We start from the raw sequence: 21098 nt of genomic DNA, 5'->3' as shown, positions 1-21098 counted from the left end.
TGTACTCTAGCACATTTAATATGAAATAGTCACATCCCTTGTCTCTGTGTCATAATTCACCTTCTGGTTTCTTAATTTCTATGTGTTTTCTTTGTTAGTATTCCATTTCACATTTTCCCTTTTCCCCATTATGTGTCCACGCCTCCCGGACGATAGATGTATTTGCTCTGTTGTAATTGTCTCACCTGTTTCTCTGTTCTGTGCCACGTCGTCTCACAATTGACACTTACTTTTATGAACTGTCTTATATGTTTTTAAACGTATCTTTTTGGTGTAATGAAGCACCTGACCTTCGATCATCATGCAGTGTCAAGATCCCAATATCATAGCTAAGGCTACATTCCAGACAACTCGGACGTCATGTTTTTCCCACCTCCTATGAGAAAAAGTGCGATAGAACATCACTCAAAGTCAGAATTCCTACTTGTGAACTTTTGATAATCCATTTACCCCGGCTTCACAATGGCAGCACCCATGGAGGCACAGATCGTAATAGTAAACCATCAACTAAAAGGCAACGCAAAGTATTTGTTCCTGCATGACATTAAAATAAAACATACTGTCATATAGTGAAACCTGTTCTGCATGCAAATTGATGTTGCTAATGTTATTAGTTAGCTGGTTAGGGCAAATGATCCCTGAATGTTATCTTCTCTGCACAAAAGTTATTTGGGAAAATAAATAAAAAAATAAACAAAAAAAAAATCATTTGGAAATATACCCTTTACTGACTTTTGCAGATTAGCTACCAATGCTAGACTGGAGCACAGTTAACAAGTGGTATAATTTTTGCCGTTGGGTCAGTGCAGAATGCGGACAGTTCATGTGGTTATACACTTGCCACATAAACTTCATCCATTTTTCATGGTCAGCCATGTTTTTTGTCCCCACGTAACATGTTCATCACATATGCTAGGTAATTCAAGGACTCCTGGAGAATCAGCTTTAAATCAAGGCAGAGAAATGTGAGTTCAGCCAGCTGTCCATCCTGTTTTTGGGGTTTGTTGTATAAAAAGGAAGATGGACACCCAGAAGGTGAGGGCGGTCCAGGAATGGCTGGAGCCCAACAGCGGCAAATTACTCCAATGCTTCCTTGGGTTTGTTACTTTCTACTGGCAATTCATCCGCAGTTACAGTTCTGTGGCTGCCTCCTTCACTGCCTTCACTTCTACTAAGACACCATTTTGTTGGATGGAGGCAATTTCAGCCTTCATTAAGCTTAAGCAGTTGTTCACCACTGCAGCTGTTCTGTCCCTACTGGTGTGGGAGCAGGGCTGTCGCAGAGAGCTGAAGAGACCAAGATTCACCCCTGTTCCTTCTCCTCACACCGGCTCTCTGTGGCAGAAAATAATTGCAGTATCGGAGACCAGGAGCTGCTGGCAGTGAAGATGATGTTTCAAGAATGGAGCCATTGGCTGGAGGGAGCCTCCACGTTCCTTTCTTGTGTGGGCTGACCATGGATTTTGTTACAGGTCAACTTGCTTCGCAGGGGAACACTATGGTCCTCACTATTGTGGACCGTTTTTCGAAAGCCGTACATTTTGTGGCATTGCCCTAACTCCCCTCCACCAAAGAGACAGTGGAACTTCTGGTCCTACACGTATTCCACCTCCATGGCCTACCCAAGCAGGTTGTTTCTGACAGGGAGCCCCAGTTCGGCAGCAGATTCAACAGATCAAGAACATACTGCAGGATGTAGGTGCAGATTTGTCAAAGTCGACCATTGAGAGAAGACTATGCCAGCTTAAGCTCACCACAAGAGGGCTCACCACAAGATGCAAACTCCTGGCAAGCCTCTAAAATAGAATGGTCAGGTTACAGTTAGCAAAAAAACACAATATAAAACATATAAAGTTATGGAACAAAGTGTTATGGACAGGTGAGAGAAAGATCAACCTGTACCAGAGTGATGGAAAGGGGAAAGTGTGGAGAAAAAAAGGAACTGCTCATGATCCAAAGCATACCACCTTATCTGTCAAACATGGTGGAGGTAGTGTTTTGGCTTGGGCATGTATGGCTGCCACTGGAACTGGCTCAGTTGTGTTCATCAATGATGTCCCTGTTGACAGCAGTAGCAGGATAAATGCCAAAGTATACAGAGATATCTTGTCTGCTCAGATCATAGCAAATGCATCAAAACTGATTAGATGATGCTTCATCATGCAGCAGAACAACGATCCAAGACATACAGTCAGTTTTTTCGGGCCAAAAACTGGAATGTTCTTGACTGGTCAAGTCAATCTAAATCCAATTGAGCATGCATTTCACTTGCTGAAGACCAGGCTGAGAGCAAATAGTCCCTGAAGAGGGCTGTAGTACAGGCCTGGCAGAGCATCACTAGAGAAGTTATCCAGCATCTGGTGATGTCTATGGGTGGTAGACTTCAGGCAGTCATCGATTGCAAACGATTTGCAACAAAATATTGACTATGATGACTTTATAGCAGTTTGTGTTAATTTATCTAATTACTTTTGGTCCCCTAAAATTCGGGGGATTATGTAAAAAAGTAATTGCTGTAATTTCTATATGGTTCACCAAATATGGATGTAAAAATTAAAGCTCAAATTAAAGCAGAATGTCTGCACTGTTTTACGTCAGCTGTTTGTATGCTGAAGTACATAGCAAAAGCAAGTGTCACTGTCCAAATACTTAGAGACTGCATTGTATTTCTCCAGCAGTTTGTCAATGTTAAACAGAGTTTTTATGCTTTACATAAGGCATTCTCGTCTGCATAGACAACCCATAAACAATTCAATAACCACTTTCAGTGTTTGTACGATAATAAATTATACACTTTAGGATTAGAATGTCAACAATTGATACACTTAACAGCCCTGACAATAGAGATAAAAAATGTTAGTTTCTTTTTTGTGCACCACGATAGTCCTGTGCACTCATACTCTACATAACTACGAGGGTTTATTAGCTTGTCATACGGATGAGTGATCCTCATCAGACCAGTTTGTGGAAGCACCTAACGCAGAGGTGCTTGCTGATAGTAATAACACAGAGAAATACATTTTAAAAAGGAAAAACATCACTCTGTTTGGATTAATTCAATTATCAATTCATTCATTAATTAGCCCGTTACCATACATTGCTCTCAAAGTAGATTTGTAGTCAACTCACCTGTAGATGTAACTGCTTTATATTGTTAGATTTGGATGTTAGATTGTACCCCCTTCTCATGAAAAGTGAAGCAGTATCACTCCTTACCACAGACCTCCTCATGGATTAACTATATTTGCCAATGATTCTCAATTATCATATAATATCAAGAATCACCTCACCTACCTGATAGAATTTGACTTAAGTAAGATAAGTATCTGTACCAAATCACAATATGTACAGGTCTACAGTATCATTGGCTAATGTATAGTGCAACTGCACAAATTCACTGAAATGCATATGCATTTATCAATTTTTTTCTCCAACGTCTCTTGGACAGACAAATGATATAAGTCCATGCTCTGAGTTAAATGTGAACTAAACTTGTTTGCAGAGCTCTTGTTGCACTGTTTTCCCCACTGTTTTGCTCTGATTAAACTCTAGCAGCTCTAGAAAAAGTATAACCACTGTTTAATGAGTAGTTTTGCTTTTGGACATATAATTATAATTTAACTGTATTAAAAGATAACTAGCCACCCACTTCCTACAGTTCTACTGGAAATCATGATCAGAATTCTGCAACAGCGAGGCAAAGGGAAGATCGATACACAAATGGAAACATGCTACACTTAGCAAACATGTCTTGCTGAACAGAGACCACATAGGCAGTTGACCCCAGGTGCCTGGACGATGAGGTGGAAAGGGCGTGTCATCTCAGAAACCAATCACCAGGGCCCTCTAGCCGTACTTATCCACGGGTCCAGGAGGTCAGTTCGTGTTTTTGGCTGTGTCTCTTGCCACCAGCACCCACCAAGAAGCACAAAATGGTAAGTCTAGTAATGACGAAATATATAAGACATCCTTAACCTCACCATGCTAATGGATGACATTGATCATAGTGACCCGTATAAAAAAAAGCTACCGTGAAGCTAGTGTAAGTGTGAATTGGAATAACATACTGTATGTGCTAAAATGCAAAACATACTAGGTGATATCATTCTGTGAAAGAATAATTTCTCAGAAGAAATTATTTATTTGATTTATATTGCAATTAATATAGATCATATTATATGGTATTCAGGCACTGGAGCATACATCTCACAGTTAAAGTTGTTATTTGAAGAGAGCAAACAGGTGAAAACTCATCAGTTGTAAATCTTCTTACAATGACAGTGAAATGGAATAGTGTGTGTGGATGTAAATTTACCCAAAATTGTGCTTATGATATTACACTACTTAAAGTACTGGCACATCATATATTTGGTGTTTTTACCTGCAGTTAACACTGAGCTTCAGTGCACATCACCCATAACAACATGCCTATGCTGTGCCAGTGAACTACAGTACACATGATCTTTTAACATAACTACATTCTCTCCCTCTCCAGACATCATACACTGACAAAGGAGAAAAGGTAGGAGCAGAATTATTGTATATTTTCAGTCATTAATTAGGCACTTTTGTATCTTGGAAAATGTAGAAGCTTAATCAACCAAAAACATAAAGTTTCACAGACACAGATTAAACCTAGTCCTCGACTAATTTCAATTTGGAATGGAGATTCTCTGGACTAAATTTAGTCTCTGATTAAATTTAATCTGTGTCCATGAACCCTGCCCAAAAGAATTTAATCCCCCTCACCCCATATTTAATATTAAAAATAGAGCCTGGCTTGACTATAAGTTCTTCTGAAATGTCAAAGTTGATGCAATGAAAGGTGTCAAATATTTGACTAATGTAATATTGGCTGAATCTTTTCCTGGGAAAAGAGCATTTGTTTGTGCCTTACGTAATACTGGCCTTAACTAGCAAAATTACCATTTCTCATGTATGTAGTCTCTAATGAATTTATTGTCTGAACCCTTGTATGTGGCAAATATTTATATACAGTACAGTATATATTTTTTGATGCAGAAGGAAAACATATTATTTACTCATTTTTCATATTTTCTTTTAGCCAGAGAGGGGGCGATTTGTAAAATTTCATCATATAACCTTCTGGGTTGGAAATGCCAAGCAGGTGAGATTGTGAAGCCTGTCATTCATTCCATATTACAAAGTAGTATGCATGTATGAGAATGGGCTCATCCATTGATTAGCATTTTAAGACATCACCATTTTCAATGGCAAAACAGCCAGAAATTGTATGGCCATTCCAGAAGATTTTGTGAGCAGACCAGGTCATTCACCTTTTGATGTTGACATTAGTATCATGTGAAATTTCATTAACTCTTACCTGCACCCAGATTGGACATCCTGTTCTCAGCAAGTAAAGAGACTGCAACAACAATACAATCTGAAAAATACATCAATAATCTACTTGCATCAGTGTGACAATTGGCATTATTGATAAATTATTACTGAAAAAAAGGTCTTTCACTGGAGAAACTTTTCCAAAGCTTGGTAAAATAACCTATATACTGTATATTCATTGTAAATGTAATATACCCTTTCATTCAGCCAGGCACAGGCAATACCAAATCACACTTTTAATAATTGTACCTGGACAATACATCATCCTTTTTTAGTCAGTTTACCAAAGCAGGTTAGAGCTTGAACAAAATTGATGGGGTTTCTATAAGGTAGATTTACATGGATGTTTGATGAATATTTATAACAAAAGTTATACATATTATAAACATCCATACAGCAGGTGTAAAATGTGCAGTCCCACCTTGCAGGGACACCTTGCAGACACTTGCAGAGTCTCAAGGGGTCACAAAACACACCCTATTTCCAGCTGTTGCACTGTTTTTAGTCTTGTCATAAGACTTAAGATCTTATTGTTTTTATTTCAAGATGAAAATATTAGCTTGTTTTAAGTTACTGTTTGCTTGACAAGTGAAATGTTGGAAAATCTTGAAACGAGTCAAACTGACTTGGCAATTGGCAATATTTTAGTCTTAATAAGCCAAAAAAATAAGATTTTTATGGGAATTGGGGAGTGGGATTAGATACAGCTGTAAATGGGGTGAAAACCTATCAGCATAATGTACATCTTAATCAAGTCCCACTGCCCAATTCCCATTGAGATCCATTCAAATACTAAGAAGTTTTAGTATCGCTTGTAAGACAACCTAAAAGGACTCCGGTGTTGTTGATAGGTCAGGAACTTTAAGAAGTCATGGTATGCAAAGGATATCCAACCAAATACAAAACATGACTATTTTATTTGACATTATGTTAATTTGTCTCAAACATTGAAATGGGGGGCTACGTATAAAAAGTGCTGTAATTACTATATGGTTAAAAATATAAACGCTTTAATAAAAGCTGAGAATCTGTACTTTGACCACATGTGAATTATTTAATGTTATATTTACTTAGTTTGTGTAAGTGCAATGTGTAAGTACTAAAAATACTTGTTGAGATTGACTTATTTTTTGGTTTTAGCAGTGCTGACTCGCAGTTAACTAAAAACTAAAACTAAAACTAAACTTAACTAAAAAGCCATTATTGGTTCTTTCTATCAATAACGAGATTGTTCTCCTGTCCAGACTGAAGAAAATGAAATGTATCTTCCAATCCTTACTTTATTTAATCACTACATAAAACTTATTTGGTTATCATACATAGTGAGGACCACTTCCCTGTCATTGTTTTCGCAGGCAGCTGTATTTTACTGTGACAAGATGGGCTTTGAGCCCCTGGCCTACAAGGGCCTGGAGACAGGCTGTCGGGAGGTGGTGTGCCATGTCCTCCGACAGGATAAGGTTGGGAATGCTTTCCTTAGTCTGGCCGCTACAGCTCTGCAACAACAACACAACACTCAACACTTTCCTATACCAGCACATAAAAAATAAACATGCGTCAACATTACGACATTGGCTCAAGGCGGTAAGAGCAGTCGTCTGGCAGTCGGACGGTTGCCGGTTCAATTCCGCCCTGGGTGCATCAAAGTGTCCCTGAACAAGACACCGAACCCCCAAATGCTCCTGACGAGCCAGTTGCTACCTTGCATGGCAGCCAATCACCGTTGGTGTGTCAGTGTATGTGTGTGTGTGTATGAATGGGTGAATAAGAAGCATCAACTGTACAGTGGTTTGGATAAAGGTGCTATAGAAATGCCAACCATTTACCATCACCCTTCCTGGAACACTGTAGTAAGCCTCAGGACAGAGCAAACTAGCGTTCCTGGTACTCACACACTTGCTTGTTACGTCCCCCTGCATTGAAGTCCCTGCAAGAATGTGGCGGTCTCCTGCAGGTGTAGCCAATCAGCTGATAGACTAATTGACAATTATTTTATTAAGTTCACCAGCCCAAAAGAATGAAGCTGGAGGCCTTGGAAGTTTTGAGAGACTTTTTGATTATTCACCTTTTTAAGACCTGTTTGTCAGACTGCTGTGAATTTTATAGTGTTTTATTTGCAGTTTTTCCTTTTTTGATTATTTTGAAGTGTCTTTTTTTTGTTTTTGTATTTTGATTATGACTGTTGGTTTAGAGTGGTTGGGCCGTAAGAAACATGAGGCAAGTCATATTGCCTTTACGGTTTTTTATTTTAATAAATTGTTTTGTATTTTGTTTGAGCACCTTTTTAGACAGTTTAGGTCAGAGTAGGGAAGTTTACTTGTGCAAGATTCACTACTTTTTTTCCCGCAAGATGGGGATAGATTATTTTGATGTGTGTTAGGATTAGGTTAGCTGGCCTTTTTTTGTGCCTAGACCATGCTGCCAACTTAATCATAATTTAGTTTTCCCTTTTTGATTATGTGTGTGTGTGTACCCATGTGTGAAATGTTTCTTTGTATAGTGATTTTTCGGTTTGGTGTTTTTTGTGTTGGCTGTGGTCCTGGTTTGGTTGTGTTGCCCAAATAATGTGCGAGAGGTTGGGCCATAATGAATGGGGCTCATATCTGGGATCTGAATACACCCCTGTGGAGTGCACAGACTCCCTGCGGCATGAACACACACATAGGCTCACACACAGGCACACACACACACACTCATAGGCTCACACACAGGCGCACACACACACACACACACACACACACACACTCATACTTGCACAAATGCAATTAAACAGATGACATTTATGCTTTGCTTGTCAATTCCATGAGTTGTCAGATCAGGAATGTTCCACAATGTTCTCATTGTCACCTAATTTCAGCAACGATGACTTTATGCATTCTCTCTGGAGGCGATCATTTTTAAAGGCTTCAAATTGGCGATTTTGTTTCTTTGGATGAGATTGCAGAGACAGTTCTCATCATGTTTCTTTCTCTTCTGCAGATATTCTTCGCTTTCGAGTCAGCGCTGAACCCAGGAAATGAAGGTCCAGCATTGTTTTTTTTGCCTTTACAAAATGTCTGCCAGCCAGAGTAACAGCCAAGTCTTATAACAGGCCAAGCCACCGGATTTATCAAAGTGATTTATCAAAGTGACCTTCATGTCGTCATTCATGTTTCTTCCACAGAAATTGGGGAGCACTTGATGAAGCATGGGGATGCTGTCAAGGATATAGCATTTCAGGTGGAGGACTGTGATTTTTTAGTGCAGGTAACTTCATTGGTCATTTTATGACCATTATGACATTAATCTGTTGATTAAACTTAGTATATGCCCTTATTCTTGCATTGCTTAGATATTATCCAATTACAGAGCTGATTATTTATTTGAGAATCAGGTTAAACCTTTGAATAGCATGTTTTCTGCTATGTTCTTTCAAAATTCTAGATCAGTGTTCTAGAACTTGGTTGCTTTTGATTACCAGTTGTGATTGTTACATCAGCTTAATAATGTTCAGTGAAGAACATTCTTATCACAGATTTGTGATATTATCAGATATGTAAAGGGTTAAACATCTTGCTCAAGGGCACCATCTTGCCCCACCTGCTAATTAAACCTGCAACCCTAACTTACAGTTTCAACTCCCTTAGCACACTGCCACAAGTACCAGTGATTGTTTCTTTCTTTTTTTGTTTGATCGTCTTTGTTATGTTGGAAGTCTTCAGTCAGTCATTTATTGTGCTATAATAGTGTTGTTGTTATTCTTAATTTGAGCATTTGCTTAGTCTTGTTTCACAAAATGGCATTTACTAAGAGAACCGTGACCACAAGGTGGAGCCATAGAATAAGCTACGCACCGTTTTGCATCATTGTCTGTCTTGCATCTCACACCTTTCCGAACAGAAATTTACAGAGCATACTGGACAGTTTTACATTTATACATATTTTGAGCTGGATTTAAAAATGAGGAATTTGTTTGAGGTGCATCCTCTGACGTCCAGACGACAAAATTTTCGGCGTGTGTTGGTCAGATGAATGCATCTGTCCTGCAATTCTGGTCATGTTCCAGAAGTACTGGTCGTTTTTCAGTCTGGCGAGGCCGACCAGCCAGTTGAACAAACCGGGCTCTGGTTCTGCGTCAATGGGACGAATTGCCCTTTAACCATCCACGAGATACGAGCTCTCATTCGAATCGAGAGCGTGTGTATATGCGTAACAACGCTCTGTTTGCCTGTGACTTTGCTGCTTGCTTAAGCAGGATTCCCGGCCAAATTCAACACACAGCGCAATTGCTGCCAACGGACTATAGCCCCGTGATCTTAGGTGGTGCGATAAGTGGCCCATTAATGAAAGATGTGCTCCGCATCACCCTTCTCTCTCCTAAGTCCACTATAAAGCCTCCAGTGCATTGTATTTTTTGTCCTGTACCACAAGAGGGTGCTCGTTTCCTAACAGACTGTATGCAGTTATCGCACTGTAAAGTTGAATGTAGGTGCTTTTACACGCGGTGCATGTAACTGAACGTGTTTACCTAAAACTGTTGGCAGAAAGCTAAAGAACGAGGCGCGGTGATCGTTAAAGAGCCTTGGGTGGAGCAAGATGGATTCGGCAAAGTGAAATTTGCTGTTGTGAAAACTGTGAGTCTGTAAACACACCCACATATTAACACATGCACACACACTCATACATGCACACACACGCACACATGGGTACACACACACATACACATGCATGCAGGCAAATGCACACACACACACACATGTACAAACGCACACATGCACTGAGATATTATGACAACATTTGCATTCGTCCATGAAGCAATGTGGATTTCACTACGTGTTAGTAAAATTAGACCAAATGATATATGCTGTGTCCCATGCTCATGGGACATTAACTGAAATGCCTTACTGCACCAACACAGTTCCAGCAGGCGGATGTTTTTCTGCCCTGCACACTGTTCAATCTTACACACAAAGAGTAGCCATGTAGTAGATTAACTTAACAGAGACATGAGACCTGAACGAATCTCGTTCAACATCAGACTCCACTACAATCATCAGTTTAACAACAAACTTGTTCTATTCTTTACACTTTACAGTACGGTGACACGACACATACATTTATTGAGTACCTGGGACCCTACAAAGGTCTCTTTCTACCTGGATACAAAGAACCCCTCTTCAAGGACCCTTCGCTATCTAAACTGTGAGTACACATACACTCCATACACTTCCTTCTTCCATACCCTGAACTCAGTTTCCCTTGCATGGCTATTTGATTGCTATTTGAATGGCAATCCAATGTATACAATGCAGAAAAACAAACACCTGGAGAATGGAGGTCATTTGGAGCTGAAATCTACAGTCCAAACTAAACACACACATACACACACATGCACACACACAGCTTCTCTCTCTCTTTTTCACACAAACCAACACACACGCACATACTGCCTCTCTCTCTCACACTTTCTCTCTAGATCTCTCTATGGGGCCATTATTGTAGCAGAGTGGAGAGTTGTGTTACTGTATCTCAATCTGTGTGTGCGTAAACAGAATTGTAAATGTCTAAAATAATCTCTAAATGCATACTGAGATTTGTGACTGTGCACTCAGAATCTGTGTGCATAATCAGATTTGTAAATGTGTAAAAAAAATCTCCAAATCTGTATTCAGATTTGCAAGTGTATTGATATTGGGGCGACATTGGCTCAGGCAGTAAGAGCAGTTGTCTGGCAATCGGAGGGTTGCTGGTTCGATCCTCCACCTGGGGTGTGTAGAAATGTCCCTGAGCAAGACACCTAACCCCCAAAAAATGATCCTGATGCAGAAAAAAAAATGCAGCCAATCACCGTTGGTGTGTGAATGGATGAATGAGAAGCATGAATTGTACAGCGGTTTGGATAAAGGCGCTGTATAAATGCCAGCCATTGTTTACACATTTACCATTTGTAAATGTGTAGACAAATCTGTGAGTGCATACATAGATCTGTGAATGTGTAGACAAATCTGTAAATGTGTACATAGATCAGTAAATGTATAGACAAATCTGTAAATGCATACATAATGGCTGAAAAGTCCAAGTTCACAGATCTGTGTATACATTTTAAAATTGATCTACATATTTACAAATCTCAATACACTTGCAAATCTCAATACAGATTTGGAGATTGTTTTACACATTTACAAATCTGATTACGCACATACAAATTCTGAATGCACATTTGCAGATGCCTGTACACATTCACAAATCTCAGTATGCATTTAGATTCTTTTAGACATTTACGCACACACGGATTGAGATAGTTACACAGTTCTCCACTTATATTTGTTAATAGTTCTGCTACAATAATGGCCCCATAGACACACACTCAGTCACACACACACACACACAGACACACACACACATACACACAACCTCTCTCTGTCTCACACACACACACACACACACAGCCTCTCTCTGTCTCACACACACACACACACACACACACTCTCAACAGAAACTCTGTTCACATGGTGTTTTCCCCCCCAGGCCGCCAAGCTGTCTGAGATTCATTGATCACATTGTGGGAAACCAGCCAGACAACAAAATGGAGCCAGTATCAGACTGGTAAGTGCCATTCAGGTCATTCACGTCTCGCATAGGATCATTGAGTCTTGGGGGCAAAGGTGGCAAAACGCATATCTTTCATTTGCAGGTGACAAAAAGGTTAGAAAAAAACCCAAAACTTTTTTGTCCTAAACCTCCCTTTGTGTAAAATACCTATGTATTTATTTTTAACAGGCACTGCCAATATGTTCTTTAGAATATAAACTGTATCTACCTACCTGAAATAAGTAATAGTCACAGTTTCCAAATATTTGCAGAAAACACATCAACTGCCCTGTCTTTGTTTTTGTTTTATAGCAAATTATATTTATATATCATATTTTTGTTCAACCAAATACTTTCTCATGAGTATAGCGTCAGAAAGTATTCAGACCCCTTCACTTTTTGCAAAGTTAATTGTGTTGTAGAATTCATTTTAAATTAATGAAATTCCCATTTTTGCACATCAATCTACACTCAAGAAATTTTAGCACATTTATTTAAAAATAATCCAAAAGCAATTATACCTTTGGGTCTTTGGGTATAAACTGCCCAAATCCAGGTGTGCAAAGCCTCTATAAGCTTTGCACACCTGGATTTGGGCAATGTAAGGAAAAGTCTCTCGAATGCGATGAAAAAATACAAAGTTTATTTCCGATACCGACAGTGACAAAGCGCACAATGGACACTTAGGATTCAGCAGAGTCAGACTGAACCACAAACCTTTCAAATGGAGTTCTGCCCAAGGAGTTTTTTTGTCTCATTAGACCAGATAATATTCTTCCTCATGCTCATGGCTGTCATATGCCTTTTACTCAAGAGTGGCTTCCGTCTAGCCACTTCACCATAAAGGCCTGATTGATGGAGTGCTGCTGAGATTGTTGTCCTTCCGGCTGGTTCTCCCACCTCTGAAGATGACTTCTGAAGCTCTGTTAGAGTGATTATTGTGTTCTTGGTCATCTCCCTGACCAAGTCCCTTCTAGCTTGGTTACTCAGTTTGGCCAGACAGCCAACTCTAGGAAGTTCCAATAAACAATTATTGAGGCCACTGTGCTGGGAACACTCAAAGCAAAGAGTTGGGTGTCACCGGCATAACAATGATATGAGATGCCATGAGCAGAGATAACAGGGCCAAGGGATCTGGTATAAATGGAGAAGAGGAGGGGGCCGAGGACTGAGCCCTGGGGGACTCCTGTAACAAGGGGGTGAGGGGTTGACACTCTTCCAGCCCTGGAAGATTTAGTCCAGTCTAAGACTGTGCCACAGATCCCTGTAGATGCCAGGGAGGATAGGAGGATGGAGTGGTTGACCGTGTCGAAGGCTGCAGAGAGGTCAAGGAGGATCAGGACAGAGGAGAGGGAGTCTACTCAACTGTACGTCGCTCTGGATAGGAGTGTCTGCCAAATGCCAATAATGTAATGTAATGCATCGTCTGAAACCCTGGACCGTGATTCCGGGGCGATCAGGGGCGCTTGTATGTGGCGATGAAGAGCAATGAAGCGATGGCCCAATTATGTCACTCCCTCATGTGCCGGCCATACTCATATTTGGCAGGACCAGGGCATGAACCCCGGTCTGCAGTGTGCAACTGCATCAAACCGATATCTGCATTAAAGTCCGATGCCTCAACCGTGCGTGACCACGGGGCTGGGTGTGTGCCTTTCTGAACTATGTCCAATCAATTCAATTTGCGACAGGTGGACTCCAATCAAGTTCTAGTTGCATCTCAAGGATAATTAAAGCAAACGGATGCTCCTGACCACAATTTGGAGTGCCACAGCAAAGGACTTGAATACTTATGTAAATGAGAGATTTCAGTTTTAGATTTTCAATACATTTTATGAAGTTTTCACTTGATGGGCAGAAATGGCTATTTTATGTCCGATTGTATCCATTTAAAATTAAATCTACAACACAATAAAGAATGCAGAAAGTGAAAGCTTCTGAATACTTTCTGAAGCCACTGTATTTTCCCAGCAAACAATGCTGGGTTCATATAAATCTGCCTCTCCCAGCATAAAGATTACAACAGAAAGAGCCAGATTCTGCTATATTTCTTAGGTCTATCTTCCAAATTGTGCTACAGGGGTTACACATCATGTGTTAATACATTGCAAACATAAATACCTGTGTGAGTCCCAGCTGGTCCTGTTTGTGCTATTGTGAATATGGACAACAGCTTCCAGCAAGCTGGTAGCCTCCACTTCAACAACACCATTAGCTCTATTAGTAACAGGACATGAGACAGACAGAAGTGAAAGGTGGGCCCAAATGCTCTCAAAAACAAGGCTGCCATTCCATTGGTCTCTTCATTCCTCCAGGTATCAGAAGTGCCTGTTGTTCCACCGCTTCTGGTCGATAGATGACACCCAACTCCACACACAGTACAGCTCCCTGAGGTCCATTGTGGTCACCAACTACGAGGAAACTATCAAGATGCCCATTAATGAGCCGGCCCAGGGGAAGAAGAAATCCCAGATCCAGGTGTGGCTCTGGGCAATCAGAAACCTTTGAATTTTATTCAGGCCAGAGGCATTGCTGAGCCCAGTGCCCTGTCAGTGAAACTACAGCCTTGATTTGAATTAAATGAAGGCTGTAGAATTAATTTTGTATTTTAATCCATTCAGTTACTGAGAAATATGAGCAAGTTGTTATCTGGAGAACAGTTTGTGTGTGTGTGCTGATGGTACTTGGTGTTCTGTCTGCAGGAGTATGTGGACTACAATGGTGGGGCCGGAGTGCAGCACATCGCTCTCAACACCTCAGACATCATCAAAGCAGTGAGTCAGCCATCAGCGAACCGAGTTCCTTCCCTGCCCTGGTGTAAAATCCAGCTATGCTAACTTGAAAATTCAGCTGGTCAAGCGTGGCATAACTGGTCTAGTTGGGTATGAGCTGGTTAACCAGAATGGCCAAGCTGGTCATAAAGCTGGTCTAGCTGCATATGAGCTGGCCAACCAGCTAGTGCTGGAAGCAGGTCTGAGCTGATGTTTGAAAACAGCTTGAGCTGGTCAAACCATGTCAAGATGGGAGCTCCTCTGAACTGGTCAACCAGCAAAGATGGCCCTTATTGAGAACAATAAACAAAACCAAGCATCTTCAGTTTGCTAAACCTCACTGGGGCGACATGGCTCAGGCAGTAAGAGCAGTTGTCTGGCAGTCGGAGGGTTGCCGGTTCGATCCCCCGCCTGGGCTGTGTCGAAGTGTCCCTGGGCAAGACACCTCCTGGCTCCTGATGAGCCGCTCAGCGCCTTGCATGGCAGCCAATCACCATTGGTGTGTGAGTGTGTGTATGAAAGGGTGAATGAGAAGCATCAATTGTACGGCGCTTTGGATAAAGGCGCTATATAAATGCCAACCATTTACCATTCACTGGAACCATTCACAAAATGGAACGTTGTGGCCATAAGCACCATTAGCATGTTTGGCGGCAAAATTGAATGCATACAAGGAGAAGCAAGTCATACCTTCTGTCAAATATAGATATTTTGGCGATGTCTTGCTTCCAGTGGTCCAGGGGCACTATTAAGATACAGCACAATGTATTCAACAAAGTACCAGGAACTCTTGGCAGAAAATCTGGTTGCCTCTGCTAGGAAGCTGCGACTTGGTCTAAGGTAGATTGTCTCTCAGTCTTCAGACCAGAGTTAAATCCCATGAACAACCTGTGGTCTGAACTGAGGGAGGATGGGGGGAGGCAAAAATCCCTCCAAATGTGTTTTGTTAAACCAGGGGTGCCAATGTTTTTTTGGGGGAAATGTAAAACTTTGGTTGATTCCATTGAATCATTAATAAAGCACACTGCTTTAGACCTGTTGGAAAATATAGGTTATGTCAATAACTGTATTGTTTTTTTAGTTGGTAGCTGACCAGCATATCCACCATTTAACAGCACAGGCAACTATCTCAATAGGATAATGCTAAATGGTTTTCCCTAGAAATCTCTGACTCAGTCTACTTTCCTCTCAGGTTATCAACCTGAAAAATCGTGGGATGGAGTTCCTGGCAGCTCCTGACTCTTACTACAGCTCCCTACGCGAGAAGCTCAAGACGGCAAAGATCAAAGTGAAGGAAGACATCAACAAACTGCAGGTGAGCAACATTACAAAAGTGCCGCTTTGGTTTATTCACACTGATGGGATCTGTTTTTGACTGTTCATACCAAAGGAAATATTTCTGAATACATGATTCTACCTGTCAGCTTTATTAGTTCAACGACAAATTTCCCAGGAAATAAACATGATAAAGTGTTAGCCATTCAAAAATATACAATGTTTAAAATAGCTTGATTTAGCTTGAACATATCTCCATTTGATGATTACACCATTGTCATAACAGTATTAAGCCTGATAGTTGACAAACAAACCCCCAATTCAGTTTGGCATACAATATATTTGTGGCTTAGTATAGGCGTGGCTTGTTTAATGGTTAGCTAATCACCTTCTAAAAGGCACTTCACTAGAAAAATACATTTGAACAAACATTTGTCTCATCAGTTTCCGATCCAGCAATTGATATTGAAGATATGTTCTGCTGGCTTCGGTCTTTCTGTATTTTGGTGTAAAACTGGGGGGCATATGCCCCTCAAGACTAATTCCAATGAGCACTGTGCATCTTCAGGGTCTCAACCTTTTCCATCCATATTCAGGAACTGAAAATCTTGGTGGATTTTGATGACAAGGGCTACCTTCTCCAGATCTTCACCAAACCCGTACAAGACCGACCTACTCTCTTTCTGGAAGTTATTCAGCGACACAATCACTTTGTATGTATGCTAGGAACCTCTATTATGGCCCTACACAACAAGGTTCCCTACACAGGTACATAAGTATTTGGACAGTGACACAATTTCAAAGGGCTGTAATTCCTAGTGTACAGCTTTCATTTCAGGGGATTTACATTCATATAGCGTGAACCATGAAGGAATTACATTTGTATTACTGTCCAAATACTAACAGACCTCACTGCATTTACTGTGGACAGTTTCTAATAATTAATGAATAGCATAACTCTTACCACTCTACCGTGAAAAGAGTTATGTTAGATGAAGGATATGACATCGTTCATTCATGCTCGCCTTGAGAGAATCATGTCAATAACCCGAATAATATGATCTACACACATTCATGGCTGAGGCTTAGCCGCCTATCCACCAACTCCTAACTGCCTGTAGTATCAAAAATGTACTCAGGGAGAGGTGGGCCTCTCCAATTGCTGCTAGCCTTCCCACAGTCCCTGCACAGGCCTGTGAATGAGTGTGTGGATGGGCGTCCATGTTCTTTCTGTAAGACGAGCGACTCCAGAAACACAGTGACCTAAAATTTGTGAGGGAAAAAGCGCATTATCTATCATCCATGATTGGATTAACCATCCACTGCAAAGGCACACTATAAAACTGCTTGTTTGAAGCCATCCTTCACTGTAATTCTGTCTTATAATACAAAATCACTAGGGAGCAAAGTTTGAAAATATCTCGTAGATCTTTGAGGACTTTGGTTAAAGACACAAGTTGCTTTGGGCAATTTCTTTTCCTAATACCAACGAGGTGTTATAAAAATAATTCCTGTCAGAACAAGCTTCAGTAAAATACGAGACATTCCACATGTTCAGTAATAAGTGAAATGGCTTGAAAGAAAACCCCTAATAATTCAAAGTTAATTGTCTTTTTCACCCTTCCAGGGCTTTGGGGCAGGGAACTTCCAGTCTCTTTTTGAAGCCATAGAGAAAGACCAGGACGCCAGAGGCAATCTGACAGTGTTGACTCCAGACGCACAACCCAAGGCGTTTTACTAGCGCTCCCTGCTAACTCAGACCCGTCCAAATTGGCAATAAATTCAATGCAAATGGTGTGCTTCGGTCTCTTATCTTGGTCAATCCCCAGTTGAAATATTCCTGTTCTGGCTATTAAGTTCCAGAAAAAGCCACATTCTTTTGAGATCTAATAGGCACAATTATGTCTATGTAAGCAAACTGTGTTTGAAACATCAATCATTTGCAATTCTCTCTGTATTTTCAACGGTAGAGTATTTCCTGTAAACATTTTCAACTGGGAAAAAGATGTGCACACCGCAAACTCAGATGGGGTAAGGCTTCTGGAAGATTCTTGAACTGTTTTGACGCAGTACTAGGATTCAACATAATGCAGTTTCATAGAAGAACATCCCTCAAAAGTCAAAAAGGAAACTGAAAGATCCATTTCATTCCACATGCTGAGAGTATCAGGCAGGTTACACAGTAATAAAACAGCCAATATACCCAAGAAACGCTGGTTATACCATGTAAATGTGCTCGGTTGGACCACATTCAGAAGTTCAGAAGCAAAATCCCTTTTGGCATAAAAATACACATTTGGCTTGGCGTGAAGTATTTGCCTTCAAGCATCTTTCCTGTTCTGATAAAATGCACTGCCACTGGAATGTTTAACAAGAACTAGAACGAGCAAAGACCGTTTTACATCAACTGAATTGTCAAATTAATTTATTATGCATCCCACAGTAAACTGAAACTAATTATGCACTCTGGAAAACATCTAGAAATACTGAAATTTGTTGATTAAAGCACATTAAGTGAGTAGTTTGAAAGCCTGTAAGAGTCATATTTGCTTAGGATGTATCTTCTATAACAACACAAATACCAGTCCAGACACATACAAAGGTATTTTTAAAGCACGAATCACATCACCTGTCAGAAAAAGAACACACCACTTAAGAGATTTTATTTCAAAATAATTTATTTGTATATAATTGGAATGAAGCCAGGCAGTTACATCTGTGATGGCACTTGTTTCATAAAGATATTGTCCTGTATGGAACAAAATACTTTTTCAGACCTGGCAAAAATGGATAAATATATTAGTAAATAAATATATTAGTGACATATTACCATATTGAAATGTTCTATTATATATATAATACAACACTTTATTTTTATTTTGTCTTTCTCTTTTTTACACAAAGTATCGAAAATATACTGAGACCCCATGGATTTCTACAGGGATTGTGCTCTATTAGAAAAAGGCAGTTTCAGCTCACGGTGTTTAAAAAAAGGAAAAAAAAGGAAAAACAAAACAAACAAAAAAAAAGATTCAAATAAACCCCCCAAATGTTCACTGACATCAAAACAATTTTATATCCAATTATCACACAATGATAGCTGCATAGTGCTCAGATTGTTTTGTTTTTAATCTTAAATCCAAAGTGCAGTTTGTGTTTCAGTGAATTCAAGACAGATGGAAATGGAGAGATGCAGTTGCAGTTATGCTTTCTGAGAAATCATCAGGAAGCAACCTGCTCTACGGTTTGTGAAATGATGGAAATTCCCTAAAAGACATCAAAAGCACAATGGTACTGGTTTTCTGTGGCAGAACAACAGATTGAAAACTGTGCAATATATTATAAATAAATATATCTTTCTTTTTTTTTTTTAAACAGTATCAGGCCAAGGCTGAAATTTTATAAAAACTTTGATTTACCTGCTTGTTAATTAATACAGATCTGGTTACCAACTCCATTTTATATGTGTACTCCACAGGGGCTGATAATTAAAACCATCGATGGCTTAAAATATAGCCATCACTTAAGATGTGACGTTTTGATCAGCAGGCAAGTCAACATTTTTAAATTAAGTTAATTCAGGCAAAAATAAATAGAATGATATTAAATCATTTTTTTCTGGCTATACTCTAATTTGTTCTCAGCTGAACCAAAACTAATACGCGTGCTACATGATGAGCCAGATTGTGAAAAGTGAAATGGTTAAGTGCCGTCAGCTCTTTGTCCCCAAATTTCTGCCGAATACCAGAACAAGACTTCCATTTTCACTTTCTCACCGTCTCGGTTTGTCAGTGGTCTCGAGCTTTATCCAAAACAAATGTACTGTCAATGCTTAAGTACTGTTTCAACAATTATATACAGAAACTGAAAAATGTTTCAAAGGCCCGAGGTTCTTAATTCCGTAAGAATCTTAACAACAGCTTTTATTTTGTACATTTTTATGCATAGAAAAAGAACTTTGAATGTCCTAAATGCAAAAGGTGATACGACTATGCTCATTCTCCAAACCTAATCTGAACACACTATCTTTACTTAATTTATCACGTGCTGGAAAGAAGTTGGACAATATCATATACATTGAAAGTTATGTCCTTGCACTGTTTAAACATATGACTGCAGCACTTTGAGATTTGGCGACTTTAACATAAGCTGGAACTTGGGCTAGGAAGGACCGCAGAGTGGTCATCCCAGTCACATGATCTCTGGCTACCCTTCGCTGCAACATTAAAAAACCCACTGGCAACACAACTGACAAAAGAAGAAAAAAAAAAAATCATACAAAAAGATTTTCAGTCAAATTGTTTCTTTTAAAATGAAAACATGTTACAAAAAGAAACAAACATTTGAAAAAAATACGAACAGCTGCCTTTTGTTGAATTAACTAGCTCTAACCGTCAACTCGCAGTGACCTGCAGCCGCGGGTACAGGCAGTGTGGGAGAGGGTCATTTCTACAGGGCTGGGCTACTTGAAGGGGAGTTTATGGAAAGTTCACAGAAGGTCCTGCTCGGATGCTTGGTTGGGCTGTGAACTCATTCCGGCAAAGCTGGAACTACACCGCTACCGTTTCTGCAGTTGCTAACCCTTCAATTCTGATTGTAATATGCGGTAAGAGTGAGAGGGCAGGCACACACCTTATACACACAGCTGCGGACCTGTTCCTTAACACCTGGACAATACTGTCATCAGTATAAAAACTACCATTGGACAAACTGAATCGATTTATGCTCGCTCGTCACATAAGCGGAGACAAAGTGTTCAGTCCCAAAAATCCAAAGCACAAGGCACTGAAAATAAAGCCCATGAAAAATATTTGCACTTAATCTGCCGGTCTACTTCACCGCAACCTCTTTACCCCTCCTTACTTAACTTTATTGTAATTTACTTTAGAAATGTTATATTTCTAATGGCTTATGGGATTAGCATGTGGTATGTTCTCTACCAAAACAGCTGTGTGTAAGGGGGAAGTTTAACATTACCTTGTTTAAAAAAAAAACAAAAAAAAAACAAAAAAAACCTTGAAATATTATTTGCTACCATTTACACAATTAGAGCACATAATTAAGAAGACAGACCTTCATCAACAGTGAGGCTGAGAGAGAGAGAGAGAGAGAGAGAGAGAG

At 39.9% G+C, this 21098-nt stretch overlaps 1 protein-coding gene across 3 annotated transcripts; it reads left to right on the top strand.

The window, feature by feature from the left end:
• Nucleotides 1–3704: 3704 nt before the first annotated feature.
• On the top strand, nt 3705–17774 carry hpda (4-hydroxyphenylpyruvate dioxygenase a). 3 transcript variants are annotated; one of them, XM_061249797.1, is made up of 14 exons: nt 3705–3935; nt 4496–4522; nt 5066–5128; nt 6717–6821; nt 8341–8383; nt 8525–8607; nt 9885–9974; nt 10436–10542; nt 11869–11946; nt 14247–14409; nt 14634–14705; nt 15895–16017; nt 16574–16690; nt 17605–17774. In XM_061249797.1, the coding sequence occupies exons 1-14, from the start codon at nt 3933–3935 to the stop codon at nt 17716–17718; spliced, it is 1188 nt and encodes a 395-aa protein (XP_061105781.1). In that variant the 5' UTR covers nt 3705–3932; the 3' UTR covers nt 17719–17774. The 3 variants fall into 3 exon arrangements, with proteins under 3 accessions (XP_061105781.1, XP_061105782.1, XP_061105783.1); XM_061249798.1 differs by having other exon boundaries at nt 3881–3935; nt 5070–5128; XM_061249799.1 differs by lacking the exons at nt 3705–3935; nt 4496–4522; nt 5066–5128; nt 6717–6821 and adding an exon at nt 7383–7578.
• The last annotated feature ends 3324 nt before the right edge of the window (nt 17775–21098 follow it).

Source organism: Conger conger, chromosome 7, assembly GCF_963514075.1.
Source record: "Conger conger chromosome 7, fConCon1.1, whole genome shotgun sequence".
Taxonomy (NCBI): Eukaryota; Metazoa; Chordata; class Actinopteri; order Anguilliformes; family Congridae; genus Conger; species Conger conger.
Note: the sequence above shows the minus strand (reverse complement) of the source record. Positions and strands in the feature narration are given on the sequence as shown.